Source organism: Ranitomeya variabilis, chromosome 1, assembly GCF_051348905.1.
Source record: "Ranitomeya variabilis isolate aRanVar5 chromosome 1, aRanVar5.hap1, whole genome shotgun sequence".
NCBI lineage: Eukaryota > Metazoa > Chordata > Amphibia > Anura > Dendrobatidae > Ranitomeya > Ranitomeya variabilis.
This window is the reverse complement of record NC_135232.1, coordinates 109,624,632-109,642,549: the sequence shown is the minus strand read 5'-3', so window position 1 is coordinate 109,642,549 and position 17,918 is coordinate 109,624,632. Positions and strand designations below refer to the sequence as shown.

The window sequence follows — 17,918 nt, the reverse complement described above, 5'->3', positions numbered from 1 at the left end:
ACAGCGGTGACATCTGTAACTACACCGCTCATCAGAGTCTGGGTCCTCTCTATTGTATATAAGCATCAACATCACAGTGCTAGGAAACCTGAGCAATATTTTTTAGGCTTCAATATGGCTCCGTATCTGTAGTAATACACAAATAGTTCACTAGGGAGCCACTTGCTGCACACTTACCCTTTTCCTTAAAATGAGTAATCTGCGTAAATGTTTTTAAGAGACCTGAAATAATATTAGGAAATGTCAGCAGAGTCTGTATTCCTAAACTGGAGCTGGTCCAAAAAAATATATAGCAACTTTTTTTCTTTTACATTACAGAACTCCAAACTCCTACAGTTTTAATGCAAAATGATAATATTCTGGCCTGCAGCCACAATAGCTGCACATTAAGACTAGGGTCGCAGGATAGTATATAAAAAAAAATAAATAAATCTGACTTTCATTCAGAAATCTGGTGCAATTTTTTTTTCTCAATTGTCATCCACGTGCAATCCTTTGTTTTGTTTGTTTTTTTTTATTACTCATCAGCTATTAATCATTTATAGGACTATTTATCGTTTCATGTCTCCCCCATCCCCCTCACACACACCCTTGTAACCATAGACTTAGGCTGCTTTCACACTAGCGTCGGTACAGGCCCGTCGCATTGCGTCGGGCTGACGTACCGACGCATGCTGTGAAAGAAATGAACAACGGGGGCAGCGGAAGCAGTCTTACGATGCTTCCGCTGCCCCATTGTAAGGTCCGGGGAGGAGGGGGCGGAGTTTCGGCCGCACAAAAAAAGTTACATGTAACGGTTTTTTGTGGCGGTCCGCCAAAACACGACGCAACCGTCGCACGGCAATGCGTCGGTAATGTTAGTCTATGGGGAAAAACCGCATCCTGCAGACCACTTTGCAGGATGCGTTTTTTTCTCCTGAACGACACATTGCATCGTATTGCAAACGACGCTAGTGTGAAAGTAGCCTAAATGGGTGAGTCTCATCCAATTTCAGAGTGAGATTGCAGCATAGTGTTCATCCCATCCAATACATGTAAATTGTGCAATCCACTGTGCACGGATAAAGCTTGCGAGGTACAAAATCCAGCAAAGTAAATTCAATTTCTTTATTGTGACTTCATTAAAATGCCGTGTTCTGAGTCTGGCTGACTCCTAATATTTTTCTTTGCCCATGCCATTATTTTGATAGTTGCAATAAAATGTTTACTTTTGTTCACTTTGCCAGATTGTAAAATCTTTATCACTTTGCACGATCCTTACATCCTTGACGTCATCTTGCGTGAAATCTATGCGGTCGGTGGTCTTTCAGATATTGTGTATGCCTTAAATGCTAACAATCTTATTTAACTGATCATGTTACACATTAAGAATGAATATATTTTTGTACGATCTACACTTTAACACATTACCGACAGCCACGTGTAGCCGTATTAGTATTAGGGGTGGTATGACTGGACAAGAGCGTTGCTAGAATTGATGGTCTGCATGATAGGTTGTCAGCCTAACCTTCATTTTGCCAGAGAACACCACCATTGACTAAAATTCTCTGGCTGGCTTTGTTTCTCTGCTTTTGATCCTTGTTTTTTTTCATAGCCATCATCTTTGACTTGTCTTTTTAGAATATAATGTTTCCCAGTAGCGCTCATTATTCGGGTCCTCAGCAGCCACAACCAGGGCAAAGCTTTAGCTTTAGGCATGTGCTGACTTCTTCTCCATGCCACCTGCATAGTATTCTGTAAGTGATGGTCTCCTCTGCATCTTCTGTATGAGACTCCATATTGGGTGTTTGGCTGCAAATCGCAGCCTCTCTTGGGGTGTGTGACATTAATGATGTCTAGTCTTGCTTTCTTTGCAGGTGTCAGATACTGTGGCATACTTTATTAAATAAGCGTTTAAATCCCTCAGTTGAAACCAGACACCGTTGTGGAAGTTTGGAAGGAAAAAGATTATCAAAACGAGATGGCGGCTGTTACGGCTGCTGGATTTCAGGTCCTTCTGTCATCTCCTTGGTACCTAAATCGAATTTCCTATGGTCAGGACTGGATCCAAGTCTACCGTGTCGAGCCAACAAATTTTACTGGTGTGTTCTGGCGCCTCTTTACCTCACCAAATCTATCTGCATGTGACAGCCTTTTAGGATATCATTGCCCATTGAACCCACAACTCTTGGAGGTGGGGGGATTATAAGAAAAATAAAGTAAAGGGGCTTTAGAAAATTATGGTAGGTGAGAGTTCACCTATTGGTGCCATCAGAGTTGGCATAATTCCATAGTTTAATTTATCGGTCATTCGTGCTAGTACGCGGGGTCGTCTATCCTCAGGTTATAGAACACTGTTCAGTCTAGGCATTCGCTGAGATGCTTTGATGCAGGTTTTAGTTTTTTTGGTTGGACCAGATCTACTCTGGGGTGACGGGGTCAAAAGATTTCTGGTGTACTAAATGACTTCTGATTAGAGATGGACGAACACAAACAAATGTTCGGCGTTTGTACCGGACAGTCACTGTTCAGGCCTGAACGCCGAACACTGGACTTTCTGCTGAAGTCCGATAGAGTGCTCGGGGTGAATCCATTATTTTTAATGGGGTTCGGGTTCTAAAAAAGTTCTGGTCAGGTACTAGAACCCGAACTTCCACCGGTCCGCCCATCCCTACATCTGATACACAGACCTTGGGTAGAATGGGGTTCCATCTCGCTCTGTGGTATGGTCCTCTCAACTTTTCTGTCTTGGACCTTTTCTATGATTACTGACTTTACTCAAAGCAATAGGATTTGACATTTCCTAATGAAGGTCATTAGTGATGAGCGAGCGTGATCTGGTAAGGTGTTTTCCTAATCTACTTATCATCGTGCGCAAAAAAATGCTCAAGCTGCCACTGCATAGCTCGCAACTGTTAGGAAATCCCTGCATGTGTTGCGGCTGTCAGTTGTGAGACATGCAGCAGCGACTCGAGCATTTTTTTTCAAGCACGCCGAAAATAGTTGATTAGGACACAAGCTTGCACGGATAACACCTTATCAGAGCACGCTCATTCATCACTAGAGGACATTGATTTTAAGTAGTGACTTCTATGATCAAAATCACCTAAACTGAGCAAAAACTGAATCTCTTGGGCCATTTCCACTTCATTGAGTTGCTGCGTTGTGGCTGGATATTAAGATATTTGCAGGTGGTATGGTCAATGTCCAAAAATGATGCACGACCGAGCACACACTGACTCCGTCTGCACTGTTCTAGTCAAGGGCCCTGCTGGCGCATACACCACGTACTGTGCTCTTTGTATGAACATGAATATCAAACTCTGCACATTGTTCTTATTCCCTCCTAAAAGTTGGGTTTCTTGGGAAAATATCTATCCAGAGTTTATTTGAGCTAGTATGCCTTGTAGAAAAGGAGCCATAGTCTGTGTGGAGCCTTGTCCACATACCGGCGCATTACCTCCATCTTTTTAAGCTGCAGGTTCAATTCTGTTCTGCTGCTTTGAGATGGAAGAATAGTGCTGCATGCTTCACTTCAGCACCTGTCTGAGATGTAAGGCTACTTTCACACTAGCGTCGTACTACGCACGACGAAATGCGTCGTTGCGACGTACCGACGCAAGCAGTGAAAGCGCCGCACAACGGGGGCAGCGGATGCTGTTTTTCAACGCATCCGCTGCCCCATTGTGAGGTGCAGGGAGGAGGGGGCGGAGTTCCGGCCGCGCATGCGTGGTCGGAAATGCTGTACACGACGCACCAAAAAAAGTTACATGTAACGTTTTCTGGTGGCGACGGTCCGACGCAACCGTCGCACGACTGTTGCGACGTGTCAATGCGTCGCTAATACAAGTCTATGGAGAAAAAACGCATCCTGCAAGCAGTTTTGCAGGATGTGTTTTTTCTACAAAAGGACGCATAGCGACGTGCAGTGCACGACGCTAGTGTGAAAGTAGCCTGATCCGTGACTGAGGAGCCTCCAAAGCAAATTGTGAATATGGTGTTAGACTAGGGGTTCAGACAACTGTACTATAAATTGGGTCAATAATGTCCACCAACTATAGACATGACTAGCTCTGCTAAGTTACCTGTGTAGCAGACAAGCATAGGAGCTGCCTGTTTTTGACCTGCTCCAGTCTGGTTTTCACACGGACTGTTTTACAGACCAATGTGCTTGTGCGCTCCAATAATTTATTGGATCAGTGGACTGACCATTGAGCACATGGACAACATATTGACCAAAATTACGTCCCTCTGAACCTGGCCTTTGTCAAGACTCAAGCTCAAAGCCAAATGAAAACCCTACAAACATTGTGAGTTTAGCAAGCCAGGCTGTGGATACATTCTTCTGACTTGTACCTCCCTCCTGTACATTTCATAGTATCCTTTTAGCTATGGGTATGACACGGCTGATTTAGAAAACCTCAGCCTCATGTGTCATAGGACATACACCACATAATGAGGATGTATGTTACGTATCGTGGCACTAAGAATGTTTCCATGCTCTTTTCTCATGTTGATCTCTTACCTGGTGTATTTCACTGGATGAATGATGCCCAGAAGGTTCCACTGTACAATCAGTGTGCACGGCTGCTAAACATCATTTTTTTTCTTTTTTTTCTTTCTATACTTTATTTTTTTTAATTCCATTTCAGTTGATATCTGCGATTACTGTTTTGACTTTGTAGTTGTTTGGCCTTTGCTTGGGTTAAGTATTGCATTTTGCTGTAGCATATAAGTATGTGGCCGAGGTGATTTTTATTTTTTTGCACGGGCTGACGATTCCCTATTATGCTGCAGGAACCGCGGAGCAGAAGCAGCTTGTGATTGGCGGTGAGGCTTGTTTATGGGGAGAGTTTGTAGATGCATCAAACCTTATGCCAAGATTATGGTAAGTTAAAACCAGCTCTCATTTCATATTATGACCCTTACATTGAAGATGGATAGATATATAATGCATTATTGGCTATTGCCTTATTACACAGGCCCAGAGCCAGCGCAGTCGCAGAAAGACTATGGAGTGATAAAGATGTCACCTCAGTTGGGGACGCCTACAACAGACTTATTAAGCATCGTTGCCGTATGGTCAGGTAAAATCACAGATCTTCGGTAGATACATCCAGATAACTTTGTCACGGGCACAAAGCTTACAAAGTTTCCCATTTGGGAAAAGCAACATGTCAATTCTTGACGCCAAGAACAAAACCAGCTACATACTTAACTACTAAAGTGGGAGGAAAAAGAAGCCCCATAAACGAAAAACACACCCACAATAGTCTGTCTGATGCATGTTTTTCAGCCATATAATGGCACTGCGTAACTGATACTAATACCTTATTATGCAGGTATTCGCCCCTAAAGGTGTTGGAGCAGACCCGCCTTTTAAGACATCATGTGCATATACTCTGAGAAATTACCTGTGTAATAAAACTGTCTGATAGATCATGGAATGGGTTTCTTTCAAATTAATTCTTTTCTATGAAATAAAATTACACCATGATTGAGTAGTATGGCGGAGTGCCGTATTGTTGCTTATTCACACATTGCGTTTTTCAAGGCTAAAAATGCTGCAGTTTAGTTTTAGTAAAATGAATGGGATTGCTGAAATCTTATTCAGATGCTTTTTTTTTCTTTTTTTTCCTTGCAGATTTTAAACATCAATGCGTTTTTACAACTCTGCAATAAGCCAATTCTTTGTGGTTTTCACTTGTTCAAATGAATTGAGTGAAAAAACAAAATGCAAGTGGGTGTGTTTTTTGTTCTGTACCAAAAACCAACGTGATCATACCCTTACAGCCGTGTCCAACATGTTCATGAGCCTTAAAGGTATTACCATGTGTAATCATGTATAAGTAATATTGAATATTCTGTTTCTCCTAGGCGCGGCATCAATGCAGAGCCACTGTATGTTGGATACTGTGACCACGAGCCCAATTTCTAGATGTATGAAACAAAAAGAAGGGATAATGATTGTGGGCCAAAATATAGATTAGTGCAAATTGCTGGGCTCTTCTGTAAAGCTTTAAATCAATGATTTATTTTTCTTGAAAAAAGTTGAATTGTAAACTTTTACAGTTTCATGTAATAAAGTTTACAGTAACATGTGGTGTCAATGGTTGTCTGTGCGAACGATGGGGAGCGTCAAACCTATTGTGTGCCACCTCACGTGAATGTGTGTGTAAAATATACATACACACACATACACACACATACATACACACACACACACACACACACACACACACACACACACACACACACACACACACACACACACACACACACACTTTTTTCCCATTCTGGCCCCTTTTATGGTACAACATTAAGATGGGACTTGGTTTCTGTAATTTCCATCCCATTTGGAGAATGACAGTATTTGTACATTTTTTAATCAATTGTGATTGATCCTTGGAATTAAGTTCATGAATTGGTCCCCTAACATATATAAAGGCATTGATTGGGAAGAGATGAGAAAAGTGGCCTGGACTCCAAGAAGACATTTTAGTAATTTTATTAAAGGGTTTGTGTAGTTGAAATACGGTAGTTCTCAAAAAATCAAATTATACCTGCATAGTCATCACTCTAAAATGAGTGGCAAATATAAAAAGTGTGTGCATATCCTCCTCCATCTCCTTTACGTGGTGTGTGAGAGGCCAGTGTCACTGATTTATTGCTTCCATGTTTAGTGATGTGGGATTTGATTAAAATCTGTAATGTCTACCCTGTAGCAGTATTGCCTAAAGAAATACTTACACAATTAGTGATGTTCTCATAGCATGTACACTTAAAGGGATTACATCTAAACTGGTACAAAATGTCCTGGAAGGCAAACCACAAATGGTCCTGTGCCTATAAGCTGTCACTCACAGCCCTAGTGTTATCAGCATTAGGGAAGAGTCAGACGGACATAACTCTTAACAACAATCGAAATACAATGCTTGGACTGGCTGGTGGCTCTCCTGACCTAAGTGTAACAGCATGCATTTCTATGCAACAGTCATGCTTTGGTGGGGAGAGCCGAAGGCCAGTCTGACAAATTGAATTTCATTCCTTGGCAGAGCTATACGGCTGTCTGACTCTTCCCTTGGTGATAGGTCTACTATCCAAATATCCCCTCTAAGGCCAGGATCACACATGCGAGAAACACAGCCGAGTCTTGCAGGTTAATACCCGGCACTGCCGCTGGCACTCGGGAGTGGAGCGTGCGGTTCCATGAATTGCTATGCGGCCGCACGCTCCGCTCCGGAGTTCCGGCAGCAGTGCTGGGTATTAACCTGCAAGACTCGGCCGTGTTTCTCACATGTGTGATCCTGGCCTAAAAGAGAATCTAAACAAACAGCCCAACTTTAAGAGTGTGTAGGGAGAGATGTAAATTAGTACTCTAGGGAGGCCTTGGCCTGTACATACATTTCTTATGCACATAAGGCCTCTAGACTTCATACAGAAGCTGCCGTTTTACTAGATTTCGACTTGGCAAAGTATTAGGCAACTTGCTGCTGTCCAGCTCCATACCGCCTACAACAAATTATACAGAGTATCGGGAAACTGGTCTGGCGCTCTGCCTCGCCTGCCTTCAATTTAACTGTTACCTTGTTAAAGGGACTATCAGCACAGAATGAACAGGTGCTCTGTGCATCATATCATGGCATTACACACCTTCCCACCGGCTTGTTTTCCCTCAATCTCCACCACCCCCATCAGTCTTTGACAGCTCTGGCTTCATAGAGCTAAAGAAGGGTTGGGATGGTGGGACGGTGTATATAAATGACTGGCATTGCTGTGACGCACCGAGCGCTTGTAATTGGTTTCAACAATCAATCTGTGCTGACAGTCCCTTTTTAAGGTGTGAGCCACCATACCACATCCACCTACACATAGTGAGTGATGGGCATCAAGAGGGGCCCTGTACCTGTATGCTGTCTTAGAAAGAAGCTCAGGCTCATGTTGGGGTGGATTACAGATTCTGATGGTGGGCAAAACACTGAAGGTGTTACCCTCGCAAACCTTACTGGGCAGACATTATACTTAAGTATGTAGATACTTTGCCCACCAAGGCAGCATTTACTATGTGGATGGTACATGTAGAACCTGCCTTGTGTATTGCTGTGCTAAATATCACGTTTTTCCACGGCATAATTATTCCGTGTATTGATGGGGGTAAAATGGCTGGTTCCTGTAAGGCACCACACCAAGCACAATACAGAGCCGGAGGGAAGTATGCAAGTCTAATAAGTAGATGGGTAAGTATAGTATTCATACACTAATGGGTAGAGCAAGGTACTTCAAGAGATGACACAGTGTAGATTATATAAATATAAAATACCTACCATATTTTATACAAATGGGTATATAATGTGCAAATAAGTAACACTTCCTGCAGCAGGTAAAATTACCAGTAATTTGTATTCACCAAATGCAGATTTTACTTGCAAACAGACTTGTGAGAGAAAAAAAGATCAATCCTGGAGGAGGAGAAAGAAGCAAAATTCCATGATTTAAAAATGGCAACTGTGTAATACAACTTATACACTAATTTATGAAAACAGGACTTTGTTACTCACTGTAAAATCTGTTTCTCGGAGCCTTCATCGGGGGACACAGGAAACCATGGGGTGTATGCTGCTGACACTGCACAAAAAATTAGCTCCTCCTGCGCAGCGTACACCCCGCTGACTGGCCCTGGGTTAATGAGTGAGGAAGCAGTAGAAGTAATATGTAAAAGAAACAACTCAAACTGTAACTAACACAGTAAGCAGAGCTCATGAACATGGGAATGTGTTGTGTCCGAAACCCCCCCCCCCCCCCAATGAAGGCTCTGAGAAAGATTTTACCAAAAATCCTGTTTTCACTTATAGCTTCATTGGGGACACAGAAAACTATGGGACGTCCCAAAGCAGTCCCTGGGGAGGGAACAGCAGAAACTCTGTTCAGGTTGGAGAACGCACCACTGCCACCTGCAAGATCCTTCTTTCTGGGCTGGCATCCACCGAAGTGTAGGTATGGACCCTGTAAAACTTGGCAAACGTGTGAATGGAAGACCAGGTTGCAGGATGGATGCCATATGGTGTACCACCCAGAAGGCGCCCACTGCCCGGGTAGAATGCCTTAATCCCAGGGGGCGGCGCTCTGTTCATAACCTGGTATACCTCAAATTGCCGTCCGGATCCAGTGAGCAATCATGTCCTTGAAGGCCAGCAGGCCTTTACGCGCACCCTCTGGTATGACAAAGAGAGAGGCTGTCTTCCTAAAGGGGGCCTTTCTAGCCAAATATACCCGCACCGCCCTGACCTGGTCTAACCTGTTCAGTGAACGCTTCAGAGGATGAGTCAGCCGGGCAAAAGAAAGGGAGGACAATCTCCTCATTTAGGTGAAAGGCGGACACCACATTGGGAAGGAAAGAAGGTAGAGGCTGCAAAACCAGCTTGTCCTGGTGGAGAACCAGGAAAGGGGATGACAGAAGAGAGCCAATTCCAAAACGCGCCAAATGGAGGTGATGGCCACAAGAAACAACACCTTCCAAGACAGAAAGGACAGAGAGACCTCTTGGAGTGCTTCAAAGGGCAAATTCCCAAGGGCCTCCAGTACCAGATTGAGGTCCCAGGGTTCCACGGGTGTTCAGTACAGAGGTAGCATGCACTACCCCTTGGAGAAATGTTCTGACCTGAGAACAGGAGGATAAGTTTTTCTGAAAAAGAATAGACAGTTCACTAAAGGGCCAGGTATCAGCACTAAGAGCCAGACCAGCGTCAAGTCCCACCTGGAGAAACGTCAGAATGGAAGGAAGAGCAAAGGACATAAGTGGGATGTGATTACACACACCAGCTGAAATAGGCTCTCCAAGTCCTATAATAGACCCACGACAATGACTGCTTCTTAGCCTGGATCATGGTCTGAATCACCCGATCTGAAAGCCCGGACACTCAATAGCCACGCCGTTAAATCGAGGGACTGAGAATTCCGGTGGCAGATGAGTCCTTGGGACAGAAGATCTGGTGTGTCTGGGAGCCACCAGGGGGCGCCTGCGAGGACATTGATCATCTCTGTGAACCAAGACCACCTGGGCCAATCCGGTACTATCAGAACGACAGGCACCCTTCCCCCTAGATCTTCTTCAACAGCCTGGGAAGAAGTGGAAAGGAAGGAAACCGTCAAGAACAAACTGTGACCAGGGTATTGGCAGAGCTTCGGCGCCCACAACAAGAGGATCACAGAACCTGGAAATGAACTGTGTAACTCTTCTGTTCAGCCGGGATGCCATGAGGTCCACATCATAAGTACCCCATCGAAGGCAAATCTGATGGAAGACCCTCGCAACTGAGAAAGTCGGCGGCCCAATTGTCCGCTGGGTATATGCACTGTAGATAATCACCGGAACCATCAGCTCTGTGCAGAGGAGAATCTTGGATACCTCAGCCATCGCCAAGGGACTCAGAGTTCCTCTCTGGTGGTTGACATGCCACGCCGTGGCATTGTCCGTCTGAGATCGGATTGGCAGACCCCTTAAAATCCTTGCCCAGTGGCAAAGGAACAGAAGAATGGCGCTTATCTCGAGGATCTTGATCAGCAGAGAAGATTCTTCTGCCGACCAACGTCCCTGAACGGACAGGTGATGAAAAACAGCACACCTGCCGAGAAGGCTGGTATCCGTCATCACCATCTGCCAATGAATAGGAAGGAAGGACCGACCTTGGAAGATGGTTCCTTCGCGTTCCGATCTCCCCCCTCCATAGCAGGCGACCACATGGAGTAGCCCTCCATCTACCTCTCCTGGAGCCAGGTGCATAGCCGGACATGATATATATGGCGTCCGTGCAGCCCCCCTCTGCATCACCACTGATATAGCGGATGACGCATGGCGGCAGAAGCTCTCCACCCCCTCTCTGACTATGGCGACGGTGGATTGAGCACCGGCCCACCACATCTACCGTGAGTACACTGCGGGGGCCGAGGCGCTGGGGGGTCCTGGTCCCTGGGGTATGGGAGGTCCGCACCTTAAGCCTGTGTCTGTGGGTGGTCCTTAGTGCGGCAACCCCATGAAGGAGTGCAGCTAATGATGGCGCTAATAGCGGTTGCGGCGCTGCAGGCCGCAACCGCAGAGAAAAAAAAAATTCCCTCAATACAGGCCGGAGTTTTGGTCACGCCCACTGGCAGTTAGCCCCGCCCACTTTTTCTGGCGCTTCTCGTTCCCTGTGATGAGCTCCCACTTCCTGGTCTCGGCTGCCATCTTGGGACACCCACAGCCCTGATGCTGCAGCACTGCTCCAGCGTTTCCTATCACAGCCCTCAGGACTAGCGTTTTTACCCTTCGCCACGACAGCACCCCACATGAGAGAGAGGGATCCGCCCCATAGGAACAGGAAACCTACAGAATAAAAGGAGGCGGTCCCCTCTCCTCCTCAGTTTAGGTTTCCTGTTCCTACAGGGACCCAGCTTACCTACAGATGAAGAGGATCCCTGGGCCATGCACCCGCCTGCGTCGGTATCTGAGGGAACGGCAGGGGCTGCGGTTCCAGAAGCAGCGGCGGGGGAGCCCCTGCTTGCAGCCTCCCCCCTCGTCTGGCCAAGCATCCACGGTCCGGGTCCGGTCACCGTGGGTCCGCCCGGCACTGTGAGGACGCGCGCGCTGCTGCGGCCGGCTTAATATCCCTAGCCGCCGCATGGTGAGTGAGAGCGGCGCGTCTAACCCGGAAGTCGCTGGAGCACTTCCGGGTTGGTCCGGGGAGGCAGGAGAATGGGCGGCAGATTTAAAAATGCAGCGCTAGCGTCGGGCCGGTGTGTGTAAGATGGCTTCACCGGCCGACGATGCGCACTTGCCCGCAGTGCAACAGCGTTCTCCTAGCAAGGAGAGAAGCGCTAGGAGCAGCACAAAGAGTGGTGGTCGACCTCCAGAGAAGGGTTCTACCACCAAACGAAATCCGCCTCCAGAACCGGTACCTGTCAGCTTCACTGGGTGAGTTTTTGAAAGAGTCTCTTCCTATATGCTGATATATGTTCCTCCTGTATCTTTCCTCTAGACTAAGAAAAGGACACACAAGTCCAAGCACAAGGAATGTGCTTTATGTACGCAGCCCCTCCCGGATGATTATGTTAAAAAACTGTGTTCGGAGTGTATCATGCAAACCTTACGGCAGGAAAACATAATGACTCCATCAGATGTCAGAGCTATAATCCGGGAAGAAATGCAGGGGTTGGCGCAGACAAGTACCACCAGTACCCGTCAGCTTAGTAGGTCCAAATCTCCAGTCAGTTCACAGTCAGAGGATGTATGTATATCCTCAGGTGAAGTGGAATCCCAGCCGAGCTCATCCGAGACTGAAGGGGGACTTTGTCTTCCCAACAACAGTGGACAATTTAATAAAATCTGTCAGAAGCACGATGGGGTGCTCAGATGAGAAAAAAAGTAAATCGGCTCAGGACATCATGTTCGCGGGGTTAGGACAGAGGAAACGTAGGTCCTTCCCCGTCATAAAAACTATTAAAGAAATAGTAAAAAAAAAGAGTGGGATAAGCAAAATAGAGGTTTTCTACCATCATCCTCTAAAAGACGCTATCCCTTCAGCGACGAGGAGCTAAATACCTGGTCAAAGGTGCCGAAGGTTGATGCCGCTGTAGCCTCCACAACCAAACAGTCGGTCTTACCGGTGGAGGATTCAGGAGTCCTGACAGACCCGCTGGACCGTAAAGCAGAAGCTTTACTAAAAAGGTCGTGGGAAGCCAACACGGGGGCGTTCAGGCCCGCCATATCTAGTACCTGCACTGCGAGGTCACTACTAGTGTGGATGGAGCAACTGGAGGAACAGATTAGAGGTAGAACTTCGAGAGAGTCAATCCTGCCGAAATTCCCTCTAATCAAAGAAGCAGTAGCATTCTTGGCTGATGCCTCTGTGGATTCGCTACGCCTAGCAGCCAGGTCAGCCGGCCTAGTGAACACAGCCCGGCGAGCACTCTGGCTAAAGAACTGGAAAGGGAACGCACAGGCCAAAGCAAAACTTTGTGCGATCCCCTGCCAGGGTGAGTTCCTTTTCGGAAAAGCGCTGGATGAACTCCTGAGTAAAGCAGGAGAAAGGAAAAAAGGCTTCCCTAACCAGTATCTTCCATCCTACAGGAGAGCCTTCAGAAGACGTCCCTTTACCAGGAACAAGCCGTTCGAACAAAGGGAGCGATGGGAGTCGAAGGACCCGAAGCAAAAAGGTGCCTTTTTTAGCGGGTCCCATAACCCGAAACGCAAATACCGCTAACCAGGAGGTGGGCGGCAGATTAAAATTCTTCCTCCCCAGGTGGGAACAAATAACATCCAGCCAGTGGATTCTGGACATTGTACAATACGGCCTAAAATTGGAATTTGACCGAATCCCTTGGGATTCCTTTATAGTAACATCTCCAAAAGGTCAAGACCAACAAAGGGCTCTGGAATCAGAGATCCTATCTCTTCTGTCTAAAAAAGTCCTGATAGAAGTTCCCCAGGATCAAGAAGGGAAGGGGTTCTATTCCCCTTTATTCTTGATCAATAAGCCTGATGGTTCATTTAGAACCATCATAAATCTCAAGAGATTAAACGCCTTCCTGCGTAATCATACCTTCAAAATGGAATCCATTAGTTCAACCATAAAACTCTTGTTTCCTAGGTGTGTCATGGCCGGAATAGACTTAAAGGATGCCTATTATCATCTTCCCATACATGCCGAACATCAAAAGTATCTAAGGGTAGCAGTCACCCTGGAAGGACAGGTTCGACACTTTCAGTATGTTGCAATGCCATTTGGGCTTTCTATGGCTCCCCGCATCTTCACTAAGGTGATATTAGAAGTGATGGCTCATCTACGTCAACGAGATACCTTGATAATACCCTACCTAGATGACTTTCTAGTGGTGGGAAACTCTATGCTTCAGTGTAAAACTCGTCTATCTAATACGATCTCGTCCCTACAGGAGTTAGGTTGGATCGTCAACTTCGAAAAATCCCGGCTGAATCCAGAAACCGTCCAGACATTTCTAGGAATCCAGCTAGACTCCGTAAGTCAGAGATGCTTCCTCCCCCAGGCAAAGAAACTGACTATACAATCAAGGGTATCAGACGCAATACGCAACCCCTACATGACATTAAGGAAGGGCATGTCTTTACTGGGGTCATTATCATTATGTATCCCTGCTGTACCATGGGCACAATTTCATACTCGTCAATTACAGTATGAGGTATTGTCGGCTCAGGGAAAAGACGGACATCTAGAAAGCAGAATAACTCTTTCCAAAGATATCTTAGAATCACTATCCTGGTCGCTAGACATGGACCACCTCTCAGAGGGTGTGCCATGGATAATAGACCCATCTAAAATAATTACCACCGATGCCAGCCCTATTGGGTGGGGAGCACATATGAAAGACAGTCTGGCCCAAGATACTTGGGACCAGGCAGAATTGTCATATTCCTCCAATTGGAAGGAGTTAAAAGCGGTAGAATATGCCTTAAATCACTTTCTTCCGCAGATTCAAGGAGCAAATGTAAGAATTTACTCGGACAATTCCACCACAGTGGCATATGTGAACCGTCAGGGTGGTACAAGGTCAGGAAGTCTAATGACCATAGCTGCAGACATCTTCCAGCTGGCAGAGACTCATCTAACATCCCTGCACATCAGAGGTGTAGAAAACATCAGGGCAGACTACCTCAGCCGAAACGAGTTACGTCAAGGGGAATGGACCTTAAACAGATCCATATTCAGTATGATAACAGAATCATGGGGGATACCACAAATCGACCTATTTGCCACAAGAGACAACCGGCAAGTAAGAAGGTTCGCTTCCCTGAACGCCATGGATCACCCAGATATGTTAGACTCTCTCCACCATCCTTGGAGGTTCCAGCTGGCCTACGCCTTTCCTCCGATGTCTCTGATTCCACTAGTGATCAGAAAGATCAGGAGGGAACAAGCAAGAGTAATCCTCATTGCACCATTCTGGCCGAAAAGACCATGGTTCTCTTGTCTCCAGACCATGTGCCTATGCGATCCATGGATTCTCCCATCAGACAAGAAGCTGCTGTCCCAAGGCCCCTTTTTCCACCCGCAAGTGAAAGGTCTTCACTTGACGGCGTGGAATTTGAGAGGCAACTACTAAGATCAAGAGGGTTCTCAGCAGAACTAGTAAACACCCTCTTATTGAGCAGGAAAAGATCTACCACCCTGATATATAGTAGGGTATGGAATAAATTCTTAGACTTTTACACGGTACCGTTCACTAAGCAAGTTCCAGTCACACCTATTCTAGAGTTCTTGCAAAAAGGCCGAGAGTTGGGGTTATCTGTAAACACCTTAAGAATTCAGGTCTCGGCATTAGGAGCCCTATATGGATGCAATATAGCAGCTAATAGGTGGATCTCCAGATTCATAAAATCTTGTGAACGTAGTAAACCGGTCCATATTCCCCGTCTACCTCCGTGGGATTTAAATCTAGTGCTAGAGGCCTTAACCAGCTCCCCATTTGAGCCACTAGATTCAATACCTTTAAAAATCCTGACATATAAAGTAGCCCTCTTGGTAGCCCTAACCTCAGCTAGACGGGTTAGCGACATCCAGGCCCTATCAGTAGACCCACCCTTCTTACTGATATTCCATGATCGGATAGTCCTAAAACCAGACCCCTCATACCTCCCTAAGGTAGCGTCCACCTACCACAGGTCCCAAGAGATATTTCTCCCTTCCTTTTTTGATTCGCCTGTAACTCCAGAACAGCATAAATTCCACACCTTAGATGTCAGAAGAGCCATCCTGACCTATATAGAAAGGTGTCAGACATGGAGGGAGAGTAGGGCTCTGTTTATCTCCTTTCAGGGCCACAAGAAAGGACATGGGGTCACGAGAGCTACCATATCTCGATGGATTAGAGATGCTATCTGCTTGGCCTATACATCAAAAGGCGAGATTCCTCCAGCGGGTATTAAAGCGCACTCAACACGAGCCATGGCTTCCTCCTGGGCGGAACAAGCAGATGTATCGATCCATTTAATATGTAAGGCCGCAACTTGGTCTACACCTTCTACCTTTTACAACCATTATAGACTTGATCTATCTACATCTTCTGATCTAACCTTTGGTAGAGCTGTTCTTAATACAGTAATCCCACCCAAATAATGAATCTCTGAAATCTCTCATGTGGGGTGCTGTCGTGGCGAAGGGTAAAAAGCCGGATTACTCACCGGTAATGCTCTTTTAATGAGTCCACGACAGCACCCATTTACTACCCTCCCTAAGTTATGCACAGCTCTTCCTTTTAAATTCACAAATAATGGTTGTATAGAGTTTAAGATATTTATGTTGCTGAATAAGAATTAATACTAAAGCTTTTGCGGTTCCCTTTTTGTACTCTGTAAACTAAACTGAGGAGGAGAGGGGACCGCCTCCTTTTATTCTGTAGGTTTCCTGTTCCTATGGGGCGGATCCCTCTCTCTCATGTGGGGTGCTGTCGTGGACTCATTAAAAGAGCATTACCGGTGAGTAATCCGGCTTTTTCTCTGCCTACACTGCGGACCTGCCCTGGGGACTCAAGACACAGGACCTGGGTAAGCTGCAGACACATAGCTTAACCCTTCCCCTGCTAGTATGCGCTTTCCTCCAGGCTTTACTATGTCTCAACCAAAGCCTCACAAAAAGTCTGGGAAAACCCACACTGTAATTTTCGCTGCATGTACCTCTTGTAAGGTATCATTACCCCGGGGTCACAATACTGCATTATGCACAGCTAACCGTTGACAGCTCAGGAACCACCTGTTGCTGATACTGAACCCAGTGAGCCTGGTCCCCCTGAGTGGGCTACCTCCCTTACCCGGTCTATGGCATCCCTGGCAAAAGCGTTAGACTCGTTCCGAGACCCTTCCTCTAACCAGGGCACTAACACGGACGACGCTTCCGATAGTCAGAACCCCTCGCACTCCAGGGGTCGTACCTTGCCAAGGAGTTCTCACTCTTCCAGGAAAAGGACTCATGCCATATCCCCAGACCATCAACGGTTTTCGGGTTCTGAGAGCTCTATTTCTCGCTCCCCTTCCATTGGGGCTAGTAGAGAACCTGTTTCAGAGGACGATTCTGATACGTCCCTAGATCAGGAATTTCATCACGATCAGGAGACTCTCGACTCTGAGTCAGTGAATAAGACTTTGAGACTTGAGGAGGAACCCTTATCTAAAACGGATCATGCCGTGTCCTTTAAGAGGACCAAACGAGCTCAGTGTTAGCTACTCACCCCGAGTTTAAGCAAATTGTTGAATCTCACAGGATCCGTCCAGATAAACGATTCACAGGGCAGAAGCCCATGGAGTCCAAATATCCCTTTGCCCAGGATCTAAGAAAAAATTGGTCACAATCTCCCCCAGTAGATCCTTCGGTATCGCGCCTGGCTACCAAATCTGTTTTATCCTCCTCGGAGGGCACCTCTATCAAAAATCCAACCGATCGTCAGACAATATGGCGCGTTTAGCCTTTGAAGCCTCAGCGGCCGCACTCTTTCCATCTTTTGCCGCTACGTGGGTGGCAGTCTTCAGCAATACTGGATACCAATCTTTCCCCCGAGATAGCAGACCTCGCTACTCAGATAGCCAGAGCTGGAGATTTTGTAGTGACCGTGTCCCTGGATGCCGCTGACTGCGCTTCTCAAGCAGCAGCAAATGCCATCACCATCCGGAGATCCTTATGGCTCAGGGACTGGCGTGCGGATTCTACTTCCAAAAAGTCATTGACTTCTCTCCCATATCAGAGCGGTCACCTTTTTGGCAAAGAGCTCGACCAGTTAATTTCTGACACCACTGGAGGGAAGAGTAAATTTCTTCCACAACAGAGACCCTCTCGGCCCTTTCGGAACCTGCAACCACAGGTTCGTTCCCGATTTTTTTTTTTTTTTTTTTTTTTTTTTTTTTTTCATTACAACTCAAACTGGTCCTCCACTTCCACATC

At 46.2% G+C, this 17,918-nt stretch overlaps 1 protein-coding gene across 2 annotated transcripts in view; it reads left to right on the top strand.

Annotated features, from left to right (window-relative positions):
- Positions 1 to 6,078, top strand: part of HEXB (hexosaminidase subunit beta) — a 55,232-nt gene extending 49,154 nt beyond the window's left edge. The window contains exons 11-14 of one of the 2 annotated variants that reach the window (XM_077287627.1): positions 1,907 to 2,081; positions 4,777 to 4,867; positions 4,962 to 5,066; positions 5,857 to 6,078. In XM_077287627.1, the coding sequence (XP_077143742.1) occupies positions 1,907 to 2,081; positions 4,777 to 4,867; positions 4,962 to 5,066; positions 5,857 to 5,917 (432 nt within the window). In that variant the 3' untranslated portion in view covers positions 5,918 to 6,078. The remainder of the gene's footprint in view (positions 1 to 1,906; positions 2,082 to 4,776; positions 4,868 to 4,961; positions 5,067 to 5,856) is intronic. The other variant, XM_077287618.1, reaches the window with a different exon arrangement.
- Positions 6,079 to 17,918: the final 11,840 nt, after the last annotated feature.